The sequence below is a fragment of the Arachis hypogaea genome, chromosome 15 (assembly GCF_003086295.3).
Source record: "Arachis hypogaea cultivar Tifrunner chromosome 15, arahy.Tifrunner.gnm2.J5K5, whole genome shotgun sequence".
In the NCBI taxonomy this organism is placed as follows: Eukaryota; Viridiplantae; Streptophyta; class Magnoliopsida; order Fabales; family Fabaceae; genus Arachis; species Arachis hypogaea.
This window is the reverse complement of record NC_092050.1, coordinates 155,807,568-155,821,710: the sequence shown is the minus strand read 5'-3', so window position 1 is coordinate 155,821,710 and position 14,143 is coordinate 155,807,568. Positions and strand designations below refer to the sequence as shown.

General features: G+C 30.1%; 1 protein-coding gene across 1 annotated transcript; it reads left to right on the top strand.

Moving 5' to 3' along the window:
• The first annotated feature begins 11,934 nt into the window (after positions 1–11,934).
• LOC112747275 (NAC domain-containing protein 40-like) lies at positions 11,935–13,468 on the top strand. Its single transcript, XM_025795231.3, has 4 exons — positions 11,935–12,127; positions 12,216–12,469; positions 12,775–13,176; positions 13,281–13,468. Exons 1-4 carry the CDS (start codon positions 11,935–11,937, stop codon positions 13,350–13,352), a joined length of 921 nt encoding a protein of 306 aa, XP_025651016.1. The 3' UTR covers positions 13,353–13,468.
• The last annotated feature ends 675 nt before the right edge of the window (positions 13,469–14,143 follow it).

Sequence of the window (14,143 nt, the reverse complement as noted above, 5' to 3'; positions counted from 1 at the left end):
AATGTCTCCTTCAGGGTACTTGTCTTTTACAGAAACTTTAACTAAGGAAATGACACCTGGCTTCTACAAGTGTAGAAGGTTTTTTCTTTTTACACACTAGCAATAGTATTGACTATTAACTGCAAGTCTACTAGGTAACGTTTAGGGGAGAGATTAAGATTGAGAGATAGAGACTGAAATTAAGAGACAAAAACAAAAATAAATCTTAGTATTGTATTTAGTATAAAAGAATACAAAATTAAATGATGTCTCAGTATCCTATTTGATTTGAAATAAATACAAAAACTAAAATAAAGCTAATGACCAAATTACTCCTGCTTTAAAATTAAAGCATCACAAAATCTCCAAATTATAAAACCTAAAATCCCTAATCCCCACTTCCTTTGACTAACTCATTATAGAAAAGACCAATTCCAGAAGTTTGTATTGTGCCTAGATTGCTACCTAATTTTCGCATTAAATCAATTGATAGCTTTTGTTTGACTTTAGTTTCATACTTGCACTTGCTTCCATAATTCCAAACATACATGATAAAAAACATAATCACAGCAAGAACGAATATAATCCAACTTTCATTTGCAACACTTCCTAAAACAGATTGGTCATTTCATTAGCTAAGAACCTTCTTCCTTTCATTAGAGTTTATCTCCGCTATTCTGCTGGAAATTTTTTGAAGCCACCACATTAATCATTGGTCATTGGTCCACAAGCAGTGACGGGCGTGGGCGAATCCGCAGGGATGGGCGTGGCTAATGCACAGGGATGATCGACGGCGACGGATCCAGAAATGATATTATGGAGGGCCAATAACACATATAATATTAAAAATTATATAAAAAAATTATATAATATAAGATGTGTTATAAAATTATACGGATAGAGAATATATTTTAAAGTAAAAAAAATATGTGTATACTTTTTACTAACGAAGTGGTCGATTTTTCGTATCATAAAATTCACCGATAATAGAATTTGTGTCAAAATTTTCAACAATTTTTTTTCAATATAATTAAAAGACAATTAGTAAGAAATTTATCTTTTATTTTGTTTCTAAGTTATTTTTCACAATATTCATAGTTGAAAAAGATCTCTTAATTGTAGCAGTTGAAATAGAGAGAATTAATACCAAACGAATAAAAAAAACGGCCACAAAAAGAAAAAGAATTCACTTTATGAGATTTAAAATTTTTTATTTAATTAAAAAATAGTAGTAATAATATCTTTTTCAGATTTTTTTAATATTGTTACTTATTTTTTAGATATTAAAAATTATTAATATTTAAATTAGACTGAACTTTTATTTATATTAGACTAAATACTAAATATTTTAAAAAAAAATTAAATTATACATAATAACTTATTACTATTAAAAAAAGTTGGGGGGCCGAGGCCGCCACTCGCCCCCCTTATGTCCGTCCCTGACGGCGACAGCGCAGGATGATCGGTGGTGAAGGTGCAAGGATGAACGGCGGCAGCAATGCAGGGACGAGCGGTGGGAGAAGAGAGTTGGTTGAGTGTACAGAGAAAGGAGAAGCCAAATGGGTATAGTTGAATTTTTAAGTTTTGATTGGGGGTATTTTAGGTAAAAAAATGTTATTAAAGTTTCAGTCTCCGTCTTTAAAATTTTCAGTCTTCAATGTTCCTACTTTTTGGAGGTACTAAAATACTGAAATTTTGAAGATAGAGACAAAAATTTAAGTATTAGTCTATGACTCAACAAACATAATATTGAGTCTCTGTCTTCCAGTCTCAGTTCCAGTCTCTGCAAACAAACGCTACCTAAGGGTCGTGCTACTGTGCTGAATGAAAATTTTTTTCTCAGCTGCTGAAATAATGTGGCTATATTAAGGGGTTGACGCGTACTGTGACGCTGCAAAAAATCCTGCAAATTGCTGCTGCATTCGCAGCACTCGCAGAAACTGTCGGAAGAGTTATCGGTAGTGTTACTGGATTAGTAATAGGTAATTCCATGATTAATCTGCTGGACTTTTTGTCTACTGACCCGGATAATATTTTTGGTCTGTGGTGCTTGGGTTTAGTTTTTTGGTCTGGTCTAAATATTGTGTGATCCATACGATATAATGCTAATAACATTATGGAGCAAGAAAAAAATATGATATGAACCTAAAGAATAATAATAACAATAACAAAAAAACACCAGAAGTAAGTGCATGCTAGGGTATGAAGCCAGTGAATTGGGTTTTTATATTTCTGTTAGATACTTTTTCATCATTTTTAGTTGGTTTAGTGGTACCGAAACTAATCGATTTTGCTCCCGTTGCTTCCTCTTCATATCCTTCGATTTTTCAGGCCTTTCAGCATTTTCTGCCATATGCCTTCGTCCTCCTAACATCGATAGAAAATCTGAGTTACTCTAACTCTTTCAACACTTCTTTTCACATAGTTATTATTATTATTATTATTATTAAACGGAGACTAAGTACAGAGAGAAAAGAATTATAACACTATTTCAATCTATTTATTTTGCAAAAATAATCCAATTGCAAAAAATATTATTGAGCCCAAAATAAAAAACCTAAAAATTTAATCATAATTATTAACACAAAATAATACTTATCTGATTAATATTATTATTATTCTCCTGTGTCAAATAACACAAGTCTTTATCCATTTTGTGTCAAATAACACAAGTCCTTATCCATTTTACGTATTTTTTATTATCTCTCCAACCCTTTTTATTATGTTACATTCAGTAACAACATAAGTCTATCACTTAACAAAAACATTGTTTTTAACACCCAAAAATCTAATAACTTAATTATCACCACTTCACCATTAATGCTAACCTAATCTTGCATCAATAAATAGGGATGTTAATGAGGCAGGGCGGGGGCGGGGGATGCCTCCCTACTCCCTGTTCCCGCCCCCAGAATTAATCTCCGTTCCCGCCCCATTTCCGGTCATGGGGGGATAATTGTCTCCATCCCCGTTTCTCGCGGGGCCCCATTCCCCATCTCCTTATATTTAACATTCACATGAAAACTATAGTAAAAAATATAAAAAAAAACAAAAAATAAACTAAAAAATATTATTACAAACACACAAACATATCTTATCTGAGATTATAAGTCCAGAAATACAACATAGCAAATTATAGTCCATAAATAAAATCTTAAAATATAACTTTCATTATAAAGAAAGTAACAAAATAAAGTCTTTAATATCAAATATTCTTTCATTGTTAGTATACAACTTCCAACAAACATCTCCATGTTCTTTGTTAAAATAACAGAGACATAAATATGTTAACATACAGTAACGAGAATGGAAGCAAACACGCAGACACAGAAGTGGAGAGGGGAAGGACGCCGCGCCTGAAGAGAGAGAACGATGCGGTGAAGTTGCCAGGGTGACAACGCAAAAGTGGACGGTGGCGAGCTGTGAGGGTTTTGAAGTTTGAACAAAATGGAGAGTGAGTGAGTGACTGGAGTCTGGAGAGTTGGGGCTTGGATAGGAATAGAGAGTTAGAGACGACGCAGCAACAAAGGTGAGAAGGGAAGATAGGGTTAGGTTTTTTAATGGGTGAAATTACTAAAATACCCCCTATGTTAGAAATAAAGTAAGGGTATTTAAGTAAGTTTAACAATTCGAAAAATTATCGGGGATGGAGCGGGGATCCCGCTCGAGTCCCCGCGCCTGTTTCGGGAGAATTTTTCTCTCCATCCCTATCTCCAAGGGAAAAAAATTTTACTATCCAAATCCCATTCGAAGTGGTCCCCGTGGGGATCCCCGTCTTCTAAAAATTTTTGACATTCCTATTAGTAAACATCAATCTGACCTATAATACCTGCACTAACTGAACTTCTAACAGGACTTGTCTCTTCTAATTAAGACAACTCTAACATGTTACACGTGTATTCATCAGAGGACGTCTACCTCTTTTCCTCTCATGCTGACAAAATTTATCATCTTCACTATAGCCCTGACTGAAATCGAAATACTAGCATTTTTGAGGCGAATAATTTAATAATCAAAATGAGAAAAGAGCAAAGTAGTGTGAGAAGTGAGAAGACAAGTGAAGTAGTGGGTGTCATCTTATCGTGGATCAACCATTTTGTAGGGTAAAATACATTTTCACTTTTACAGAGGCCAAGGTTTATGTTATTTCTATGGTGATGCCAAACAATGCCCAAACGGGTTCAACGAGGCCCATTAGTCTAGTTACGGTAATGGATATATAACTGGCCTAGTATTGCACAAAAAAGGAATATCCTAATAGAAACATCCATTTCCCACACAGAAACAGATATATACAGTTATTACTGAAGATGAACCAAAATGGTTCGTTGGAAAAAAAAAAAGATAATGCTATTGATATGAAAATTAATTTTCTTTTCTTTTTAATCATAAAAAAACAAGAAAAAGAATATATATATAAAGTTGGTAAAGTAATAAAATAAAAAGTTAATTATCATTGATTTTTCTGCCTTGTTAAATAGTGGTTGTGATTCCTTCTTACTGCATGCAAGTATCTTCTTCCTTAAAGGGATATCCAATAAGATAAAATTTATGATGCCAAATTTTTTTAGAAAGGTCAAACTGATAGTAGAGACATGAATCTGGTTAGTTGGAAGGTGTTGGTCACCCTTAACAAATTTGGTAGCTTAGGAATTCGAGATCTTTTTTGTGCTAATATTGAAAATTCGAGATCCGTTTTGTGCTAATGTTGCTCTTCTTGTGAAACTAGTTTGACAATTTTTTCATTATCCAAACAAGTTATGGGTTCAATTGTTGGCGAAAAATACTGTTCCTCTCCTAAAAACTATTTTAGTCGGTCTTGAGATACGAGCTCTTATGTTTGGAAGAGTATATGTAAAACTTGGGATCTCTTGAAGGATGGTTTTGTTTGTGCATTGGGAATCTAAACCAGAACTTTTTATTTTCTAATTGGAGAAAAGAGGGACATCTTTGTTATGAGATAGATTAAGTTCACATTTCTGACTTGGATCTCCGGATCTTGGATTTTTGGTCATTTGGACAGTGACACCTTTAGAATATCTATTATTCTCTAAACCAATTTTTGCAAGGCAACATTCTTTCCTATAATCCGAATGTGCAAGTTGGTTCAATGGTAGGATGGTTTTGGTATAGTGCAACGTCAAAAGTTTATGACTCTCGTAGTGGTTACTTGTGGTTCAGTAAGAAGAAGTTTGGTTGAGAGGACCAGGAGAATTGGCTTTGGTTTTGGCGTCAGTTTGTTCTGAAAAAACATAAATTCTTGGCCTGACTTTGTCTTAGGGAGGCTCTGCCCACTGCTACTTTCCATTTCAAGAGGGACATCTCACTGACAGACAATGGTCCACGATTTTTTTTTTTCAGAAATCGATTGTTCATTATATTCGAGATCGTCCAAAAACTCAGCTAGTTTGACAGGCTTTGGAGATTTCTGATCAACCTCTGGATTTGATGAAGTGGTTCTTGCTTTATAGTAAAGAGCGCCCTTTTAGATTTTTCTGGTCTATAGTGGATTTGGCGTTCCAAGAATAATGAGATCTTTCGTCCATACGAGTCTTGGCCCCTAAATAAGGTGACTAGTATGGCTTTCTCCTTGGAAAAGGAGCTTGGAATGTTTTTGAGTTGTAACAAGTTTCTATCTCCTTTACTATTAGTGGCTCATGGATTCTCCCTCAATGGCTACTTTAAGATTAATTGTAATGCAAGATATCCTGGTATTGGTGATCGTGTTGGTTTTATCTGTGTTAGCAAAAATTGAAATGTAAGTTGACAATGAGGCTGTTTGAAACGATTGAGAATCGTAATATTCTGCAAGGAGAGTTGTTTGCTATTTGGAGATGATATCTTTTAGCTTGGGACTTGGGACAAAGAGATGTTATTTGTGAAAAAGATTGTGTGGATGTCTTTACTCTTGTCAATAATTTTTAGGATGATTCTGGTTTTGTTGATCTTTTAGTGCTAAAAATTTGGGACATCATGTCTTGAAAATGACTATTAACTTCTGATTGATTTTAAGAGATGCAAATAAAGTGGCAGACATAATGATAAAGATGTCAAAGATGGCAAAGCAGATCCTTATTCTTTGTTTTTTCTTTCTTGTTTGTTCTATTGTTACTTTTTCGTTAAAAAAAAAATTACCATTAATTTTATAATTTCCATAAAATATGTACCCACTATCTTAAGTTGAGTGATTAACTTTTCATTTTACCACTTTACCAATTTCTTCACGTGATAGAATCGTGATCCATACATAATAATTAAATTAGTCTCCGAAAGATAAGATATCTTTAAATTTGTTTTTGAAATATTTTTTCAATTAAATTGGTCCATCAAAGATTAAAAATTAATCATATTAGTACTTTTACCCGTAATAACATTACGAGAATATAAATTTTTTAAAACTACGGTCCATTTTGTTCTGACAGTATAGATTATGCATTGAATAAAAGATTTATAAAAATCAAACTACTTTTACAAAAAAAAAATCATAGATTGACAAAAGTCTCTAATTAAGAAGTATAAGGTATATATCTATAGATAAAAAATTAAATAATAAGATTTTTAGTTATTATTTTTATATGAAAAAGTCTAATTTTTTATTAATAATTAATTTTAACATTCGTTATCTAACATTTAAAATAATTTAACGTGTATACTTTTACATTTAATTAGGTGTTAACTAAGTCTGTTGCACAAATAAAAATAATTAATTTTTATACTTAATATTTAAAAGTAATATTTTTTCTTTCTATGTATATAAAAATATAATTAGATATTAGCATAAAAAAATTATACCGATAGTTATAAAATTAACTCAAAATTAATTTGTTTAAAATAATTGAATCTTGATTCTAACTTTTAATTATAACATTAGTATTCTCTCTAAATTATATTTAATAAATATTTAAAAGAAGAGAAATAAAAATATAGATTAAAAAAATAAGCAGTAAAAATTTAAAACTAAATAAAAAACTATGTAATAATAATATTATTATTATTTATTTAAATTATATTATTTTGTTAATTTTGTTTTCTTGTAGATGAGAAAGATAGAAAAATAGAGAATGAGAGAAAAGAGAAAGAAATATAAAGATGAAGAATGAGAGTGAGAGTTTGTTAATTTTGGAAGAAAAAATTTTATTTTAATTGTAAAAAAATATCGGATGACATATTTTGATTTGTCAAATTACTAATATAAAATATAAATTATATATAGAGAAAAAATAGTAGAGAGAAATAGAAAAATGGAGAGAGATAGATGAGAGAATTTAGTAAAGGAGTTTATTAATTTTGAAAAAAATATTTTCTCTCAATTTTAATAAGAGAGTGTCATGTGATACATTTGATTATTAAATTAGATAGTAATATATGATGCATAATATAGGTATATTTCAATTTCAATTTTAATATTTTAATTTAATTTTAATGCAATTAAAGAATGTCATGTTGCACATTTTGATTATCAAATTAGTAATTAGTCATTGATATTGATAATGATATATAAAATAGATAGAGTGGTTGAAGGGATGAGAGAAATAGAGAAAGGAAGAGCGAGGAGGGAAGAACTCTTTAATTTTGGAGGAAAAGATTTGATTTTAATTGCAACGAGGGAGTGTCATGTGACGCATTTTGGTTGTAAAATTAGTAAGGAGGAGGGAAGAATTCTTTAATTTTGGAGAGAAAGATTTAATTTCAATTATAATGAGAAAGTGACATGTGGCACATTTTGGTTGTAAAATTAGTAAGGAGGAGAGGAGAATTCCTTAATTTTGGAAGAAAAGATTTGATTCCAATTGCAATGAGAAAGTGACATGCGGTATATTTTGGTTGTAAAATTAGAGATATATAATAGATATAATAGAAGAATAGATATAATATATAAATATAATAGATTTGTCCTTCAATCCCTCCATTAATAATTTCAGTCAACAAATGATGTTGTGCATTAATTGACAACACACATGATATTTGATATGTCTAATTGAATATTGACCAAATATATTTATGAAAATCTATTAATTTAGTTATTTTTTCCAATTATATAAACCTTATTCCCAATTGAGATCTAGCGACTAAATTGATAGATTTTCAAAACGTATTTGATCATCGTCCAATTAAATATGTTAGGTTTCATATATATTATCAATTAACAGTTCACATTATCAATCATTGACAGAAATTATTGATTGAGTAAATGAAGGACAAATATGATTAATTGATCATTTTTAAAAGACTAATTTAATTGATAAAATCTTATAAAATTAGAGATATATAATAGATTTGTCCTTCAATCACTCCATTAATAATTTCTGTCAACAAATAATGTCATGCATTAATTGACAACACACATGATACTTGACATATCTAATTGAATATTGACCAAATATATTTATGAAAATCTATTAATTTATTTATTTTTTCCAATTACATAAACCCTATTTCCAATTGAGATCTAGCAACTAAATTGATAGATTTCCAAAACATATTTGATAAGAGTCCAATTAGATTTAGGTGTCATATTCATATATATTATTAATTAACAGTTCACGTTATCAATCGTTAACAGAAATTGTTGATTGAACAACTAAAAGACAAATATGATTAATTGATAATTTTTAAAAAATTAATTTAATTGATAAAATCTTTTAAAAATAAATTTAAAAAATACTCATCTTTCAGAGACAATTAACTATTAACTTTTATATATATATGGCCTTTTTCACATCGTAAGAGTTCTTCATCTATATCATAAATGAAACAAAGAAAAAGAACAAATGTTCACAACTCTTGGTGATTAATATGAATAGACATTAGTCAAAGAAAATGTTAATGGACATTGAAAATGGTCAATTAGAAACAAGAAAGTTGACCAAAAAACACTGTCAATTTTAAAACACGTTCAATTTTAATTTTTTAAGGGTGTATTTGGTTTAACTTTTAAAACATGTTCAATTATCTTAATTTTAAAATATTTTATTTGATTTTTTTTGTCTGAATGTAAATATGATTCTGTATTTTAGTTTTCATTCACCGAAAACAAATTATAGCTTTTGTGCCTTCCATTAAAAAAATTTATTTCTTTTCTGTTAGATTTTGCTATTTAATCTTATTTTTTTCATTTGCCATTCAATCATTAAAATTTTTGTATTTATTTTTTTATGGTTATACTTTGTAAATAAATATTTTTTATATTATTATGCTTAGTACTCTTTTTTAAGTTTTGATTTTTTTATTAATTTTTCATTTATTTTTCTTATTTATAATATGAATGTTTTTGTTTAGAATTTTTTTCTTTGATGTTCTCTAATGCATGTTGTTGTATTTTTATAATGAAATTTTTAGTACTCAACTACTAATTATTCATATAATTTTTTTAATTATTTTTATTAATGTATATTTTTTTTATGTAACTTTATTATTTTTTCTTTAACTTTGTATAATTTTTATTATGTGTTTTTGAATAAGTATGTACTTTATTTACTATTGTTCTTTTTTATAATATAAATTATTAATTTTATTAAAATGTCAAATTAAAACAAAAAATACTAAAGAAGAATATTGAAAAATGATGACAAAAAAAGAAAATACTAAAGAAGAGTACTAGCCTAGGATTGCAAAAAAAAAATGCCCTAATAGAAATACCCATCTTCCACACAAAGATATAGATATACAGTTCAAGACCAAAAACAAAAAAAAAAGGTTGACTTACTTTCATTGATATCAAAATTGATTTTTTTTAATCTATAAAAAACAAGAATATATATATATATATATATATAATGATCATTTTCATATTGTATAAGTTCTTTGTCTATATCATAAATGAAACAAAACAAACCAATGTTCATAACTAGTTCATAACTCTCTCTGATTAGTATTAATAGACATAGAAAATTTTCAATTGGAGGAAAGGAAGAAGTTTACTTAAAAAAAAGTTAAATTATACGGTTGGTTTCTACATTTTTAGTGAATTGTAAATTGGTCCTTATAATTTAAAAGTTTGTAATTGGGTCTCTGAAGAGAATTAAAATTTATAATTAGTCTCTCGCTGTTCAAAAAGTGTTAATTTAACTGAATATTATTAGAATATGCTGAAAATATTCTGTTAAAATAGAAAATATATTGAGAATATTCTGTTAAATCAAATATTTTTTAAACGAAGGGACTAAATTACACATTTTAATTATTTTTAGGGATCAAATTACAAATTTTAAAAGTGTAAGGTACAATTTACAATTTCACTGAAAGTGTAGAGATCAACTGTATAATTTAACTAAAAGAAAACGACCATGTTAATTAATTGACTTTTTAAAGTAATATAAAATAACGATTCAATTAAGATATCAAGTTTGATAAAATAAAATCCGTGCAACTAAATATCCGTTAAAAATTATCCAAAATCAAATCCAAGTATGTTAACTGCACCTCCAATTAAATTGAAATGAATAAGCTAAGATATTCTAGTATTATTCCTAAGTTCTACTTGTTTTTTGCTTAAAGTTTTTGTGTGCATGGAAAGTTACGTAAAAAGTTTGTATTATTGGTCAGTGAAGAGAAATGCATTATTATTATAAAAAAAAAATATTCACTGTTAAGTGGTCATCCACACATGCACTCAAACTAACATAATGCAGTGCTACAAATTAAACATCATAATGGTAAAATAGTATCCATTTTCTAATGCAATAAATTGATAAAGTAGGAGAGATACCAGCAGAATCTGCAATCTAATGTGCGAAAGAACAATTGATAACAAGTGGAAGAGGATGAAAGAGAACGAGAGTGAAAGAAAAGAACATGAATTTTGAATTATTCATCATAAAAGAATCACTTACCTTATCAGTATTTTATGTACAACGATTAAATAGTTAGATAAAATAACAAACCAACTAGAAACTAGGTTAGCTCACTCTAAGAAAAAAAAAGCCTGCTGCTACATTTTCTTTTTATCGCGCTTTAAAAGTGTGGTCAAAAGAGGATCAACGGCCACACTTTTATAAGAGCGAGATTGATTAGAGATTTGGTTATATTTTTCCGTGTCATGTTTTAAAAGTGTGGCCGAAAGAGGTCAATCGCTACGCTTTTATGAGGAGGACGATTAATTAGTGATTTGATCACACTTTTTTTGTCACACTTAAATAACGTGACTATAAAGAAAAACAGGTACACTTTTGAAGCGTGACTAATTTGTTTCCTTACTGTCACATTTTTAAAACGTGCCCATATCCTTTAATTATTTGGCACTCTAAAAAAAGCGTAGCAATAGAGAGTTTCTTAACTCTAGGCATAACAAATTAAACATAACAAATCATTAACAAAATGTACAGGAGCTGAATGAATTTGAATTTTATTCATGTTCATGCTTATCATATTCTATTACAATAATGAGCAACATTTTAAGTCAAAATTGTGTGTATTTATGAGAACTGAAAACAAGAAAGAAGAAGCAAATATTATACTAGATAATTTATGAAAGAGATTTTTTTGTGTGACTCAGTTATAAAAGAGATGATCATCTTTTTCTTTACTATATATTAACTATTAACATGTTATTTTATTGATAAAAATTTGACTAAAATATAATGTATTTGAAATTCTATAAAAAGATAAAAAATAAGTTCCAAGATGATGCTAACAAGACAAATTTAGATGGATTAAGATAAGGAAATAAAAAAAAAATGGGATGCTGAAGTTAAGGAAACAGTAGGAGAGGTGTGAGAGTGAGGATGAATATAAAAGCGGAAGCACGGACTAGTTGCCATCGAAGTGTACATGCTAATGACACGTTAAAAGAAAAATAATGGCATCAAACATGCTTGGTTCCCTCGCCGACCCTGTTTCACTGAAAGTCCAAAGGCCTAAATTGCCATACTAAATTGTTGTCACTCACCAACAAACAAAGAACAGAACAACATAACCCTCTCTAACACCAAACCCTTTTACTTTCACCTTAAAATCATGGTGGATAGGGATTCAAGTGAAGCACACATGTCAATAGCCGCTTCTTCCATGTTCCCTGGCTTCAGGTTCTGTCCCACGGACGGTGAATTAATCTCTTATTACCTCAGAAAAAAATTGGACGGTGACGAGGACAGTGTTCAGATTATTTCGGAGCTTGAGCTTTGCACCTTTGAGCCTTGGGATTTGCCTGGTCAGCTTTATTCTTTCTTTTTTGAATGATGTTGTTGCTTTGTTTCTTGAGCCACATAAATATTTATTATAAAAATGTTTGAAAACAGAAAAATCGTTCATTAAATCAAATGATGAGTGGTTTTTCTTCTCGCGACGGTGGAGAAGGTATCCCAATGGTTCACAGAATAAAAGGGCAACTAAAAGTGGTTATTGGAAGGTCACAGGAAATGAGCGACAGATAGAGTCTGGTCAGAATGTGATTGGTACCAAACGTACTTTGGTATTCCATGTCGGTCGAGCTCCCAAAGGCGAAAGAACTGAATGGATTATTCATGAATACTGTATCAATGACAAATTTCAGGTTAATTGATTCACATATTCTCCTTCCACTGATTGTGTAAGAGAGTACATGTATTATCAAGATTTAAACTAAGTCAAAATCTATTTAGGTAGCTTTGAATTAGTTCGTTAGAGTGAATCTTGGTTTAATTCTTGGGAGTACATAGCACTTTGCATGTGTCAATTCTCCTTATAACTAGCTTTGTTCATTCTTGGGAGTACATAGCATTTAGCATATATTTTCATAAAAACAATACCTTTACATGGCATAAATATGATATTTATGTAAGTCCAGTAACTAGTAAGTAACACTTTGTGTCGAATCAGGATTCTTTGGTGGTTTGTCGGCTCAAGAGGAACACAAAATTTCGTGCAAATGATGATTCTAACAGAACTTCACGCGAGAGTGGTTGTGGAGTCTCAGAAGGGGTTACAGTTCAAATGAGCACTTGTGTGCCTATTCAAGATAAAGAGGTTGGGTGTAGTTCCAAGAGGAGTAACAATAGTAATAGTTCTCCTTCTATTACTGTCCAAATTAAATCCAGTGATAGAGTTGCCAATGAAGACAATCCCAAAGCTTCTTCCAATGAATCCAGTGATAGAGTTGCCAATGAAGCCAATCCCAAAGATAGAGTTGCCAATGAAGCCAATCCCAAAGCTTCTTCCAATGAATCCAGTGATAGAGTTGCCAACGAAGCCAATCCCAAAGCTTCTTCCAATCACTCTAAGGTAACTTGAACAATTGCATGAGGAAAACAGAGAAATTACTTTATATGTTGTGATGTGTGGTTAAAAAGTGTGATGGAATTGAATGAGATTGTGATAACATGCAGGTGGATGAAGTGGATTATTATGCAGAGATCAACTTAGATGATATCATCAACTTAGATGAACCAGCACTCTAACGGCCATAGCCCATAGCCCACCACAAGGGACAGCAAATAGAGAATCAACAACCATCAAACAAAATAAACACTTTCCTGCCATACCGTTTGGTGCTCTTCACTTTCTTTGTTTTCACTTTACTAGCTCCTAAGGTTTTTCCTTATCGGGAGGTCTCAAACTGCTGTATAATATTCTCCAGACTCGAGTTTAATTATGATTATTAGTTAATTAGTGTTAGTTACATTGTATACAAAGTTACAAAGAGATATGTACTCTTCATAGCGAAATAGTAAGGACAAGGATTATATTATTCATTACCTTACCAATGTTGAATGCATGGACATCATCACTAATATTAACTAGCTAAAAATATATGATTAAGCAAGCTAAAGCAATTGACTAGCACCTTCCTTATCAAACATGAAGATGTAGGCAATGACATGTGGCTGATGCTGCGAGGAGGATATGGCCGCATGGTCATGGGTACGTCGTTAAATGTAGATTTGGCTCTTAGTTATATATGGGAAATTGCACCATCTCCACTATTACGCGTTTATTTTTGAAGGTTAGTACTTGTCCACAATCACAGATAACTAGAAACTTTTCATGCTTATTCCCTAATTATAAGGTGTAACACCGTTTGCCGCTTATATTATACGTGACATTTATGCCCATACTATAAACGGTGCATTAATAATTAGTGATGCAACCATCAAATATAAAATATATATTAAAATATAAAATAAATTAAATAATAAATATTTATATATAAATATATAATAATTAATTTATTAGTTGATCTTTTATTATA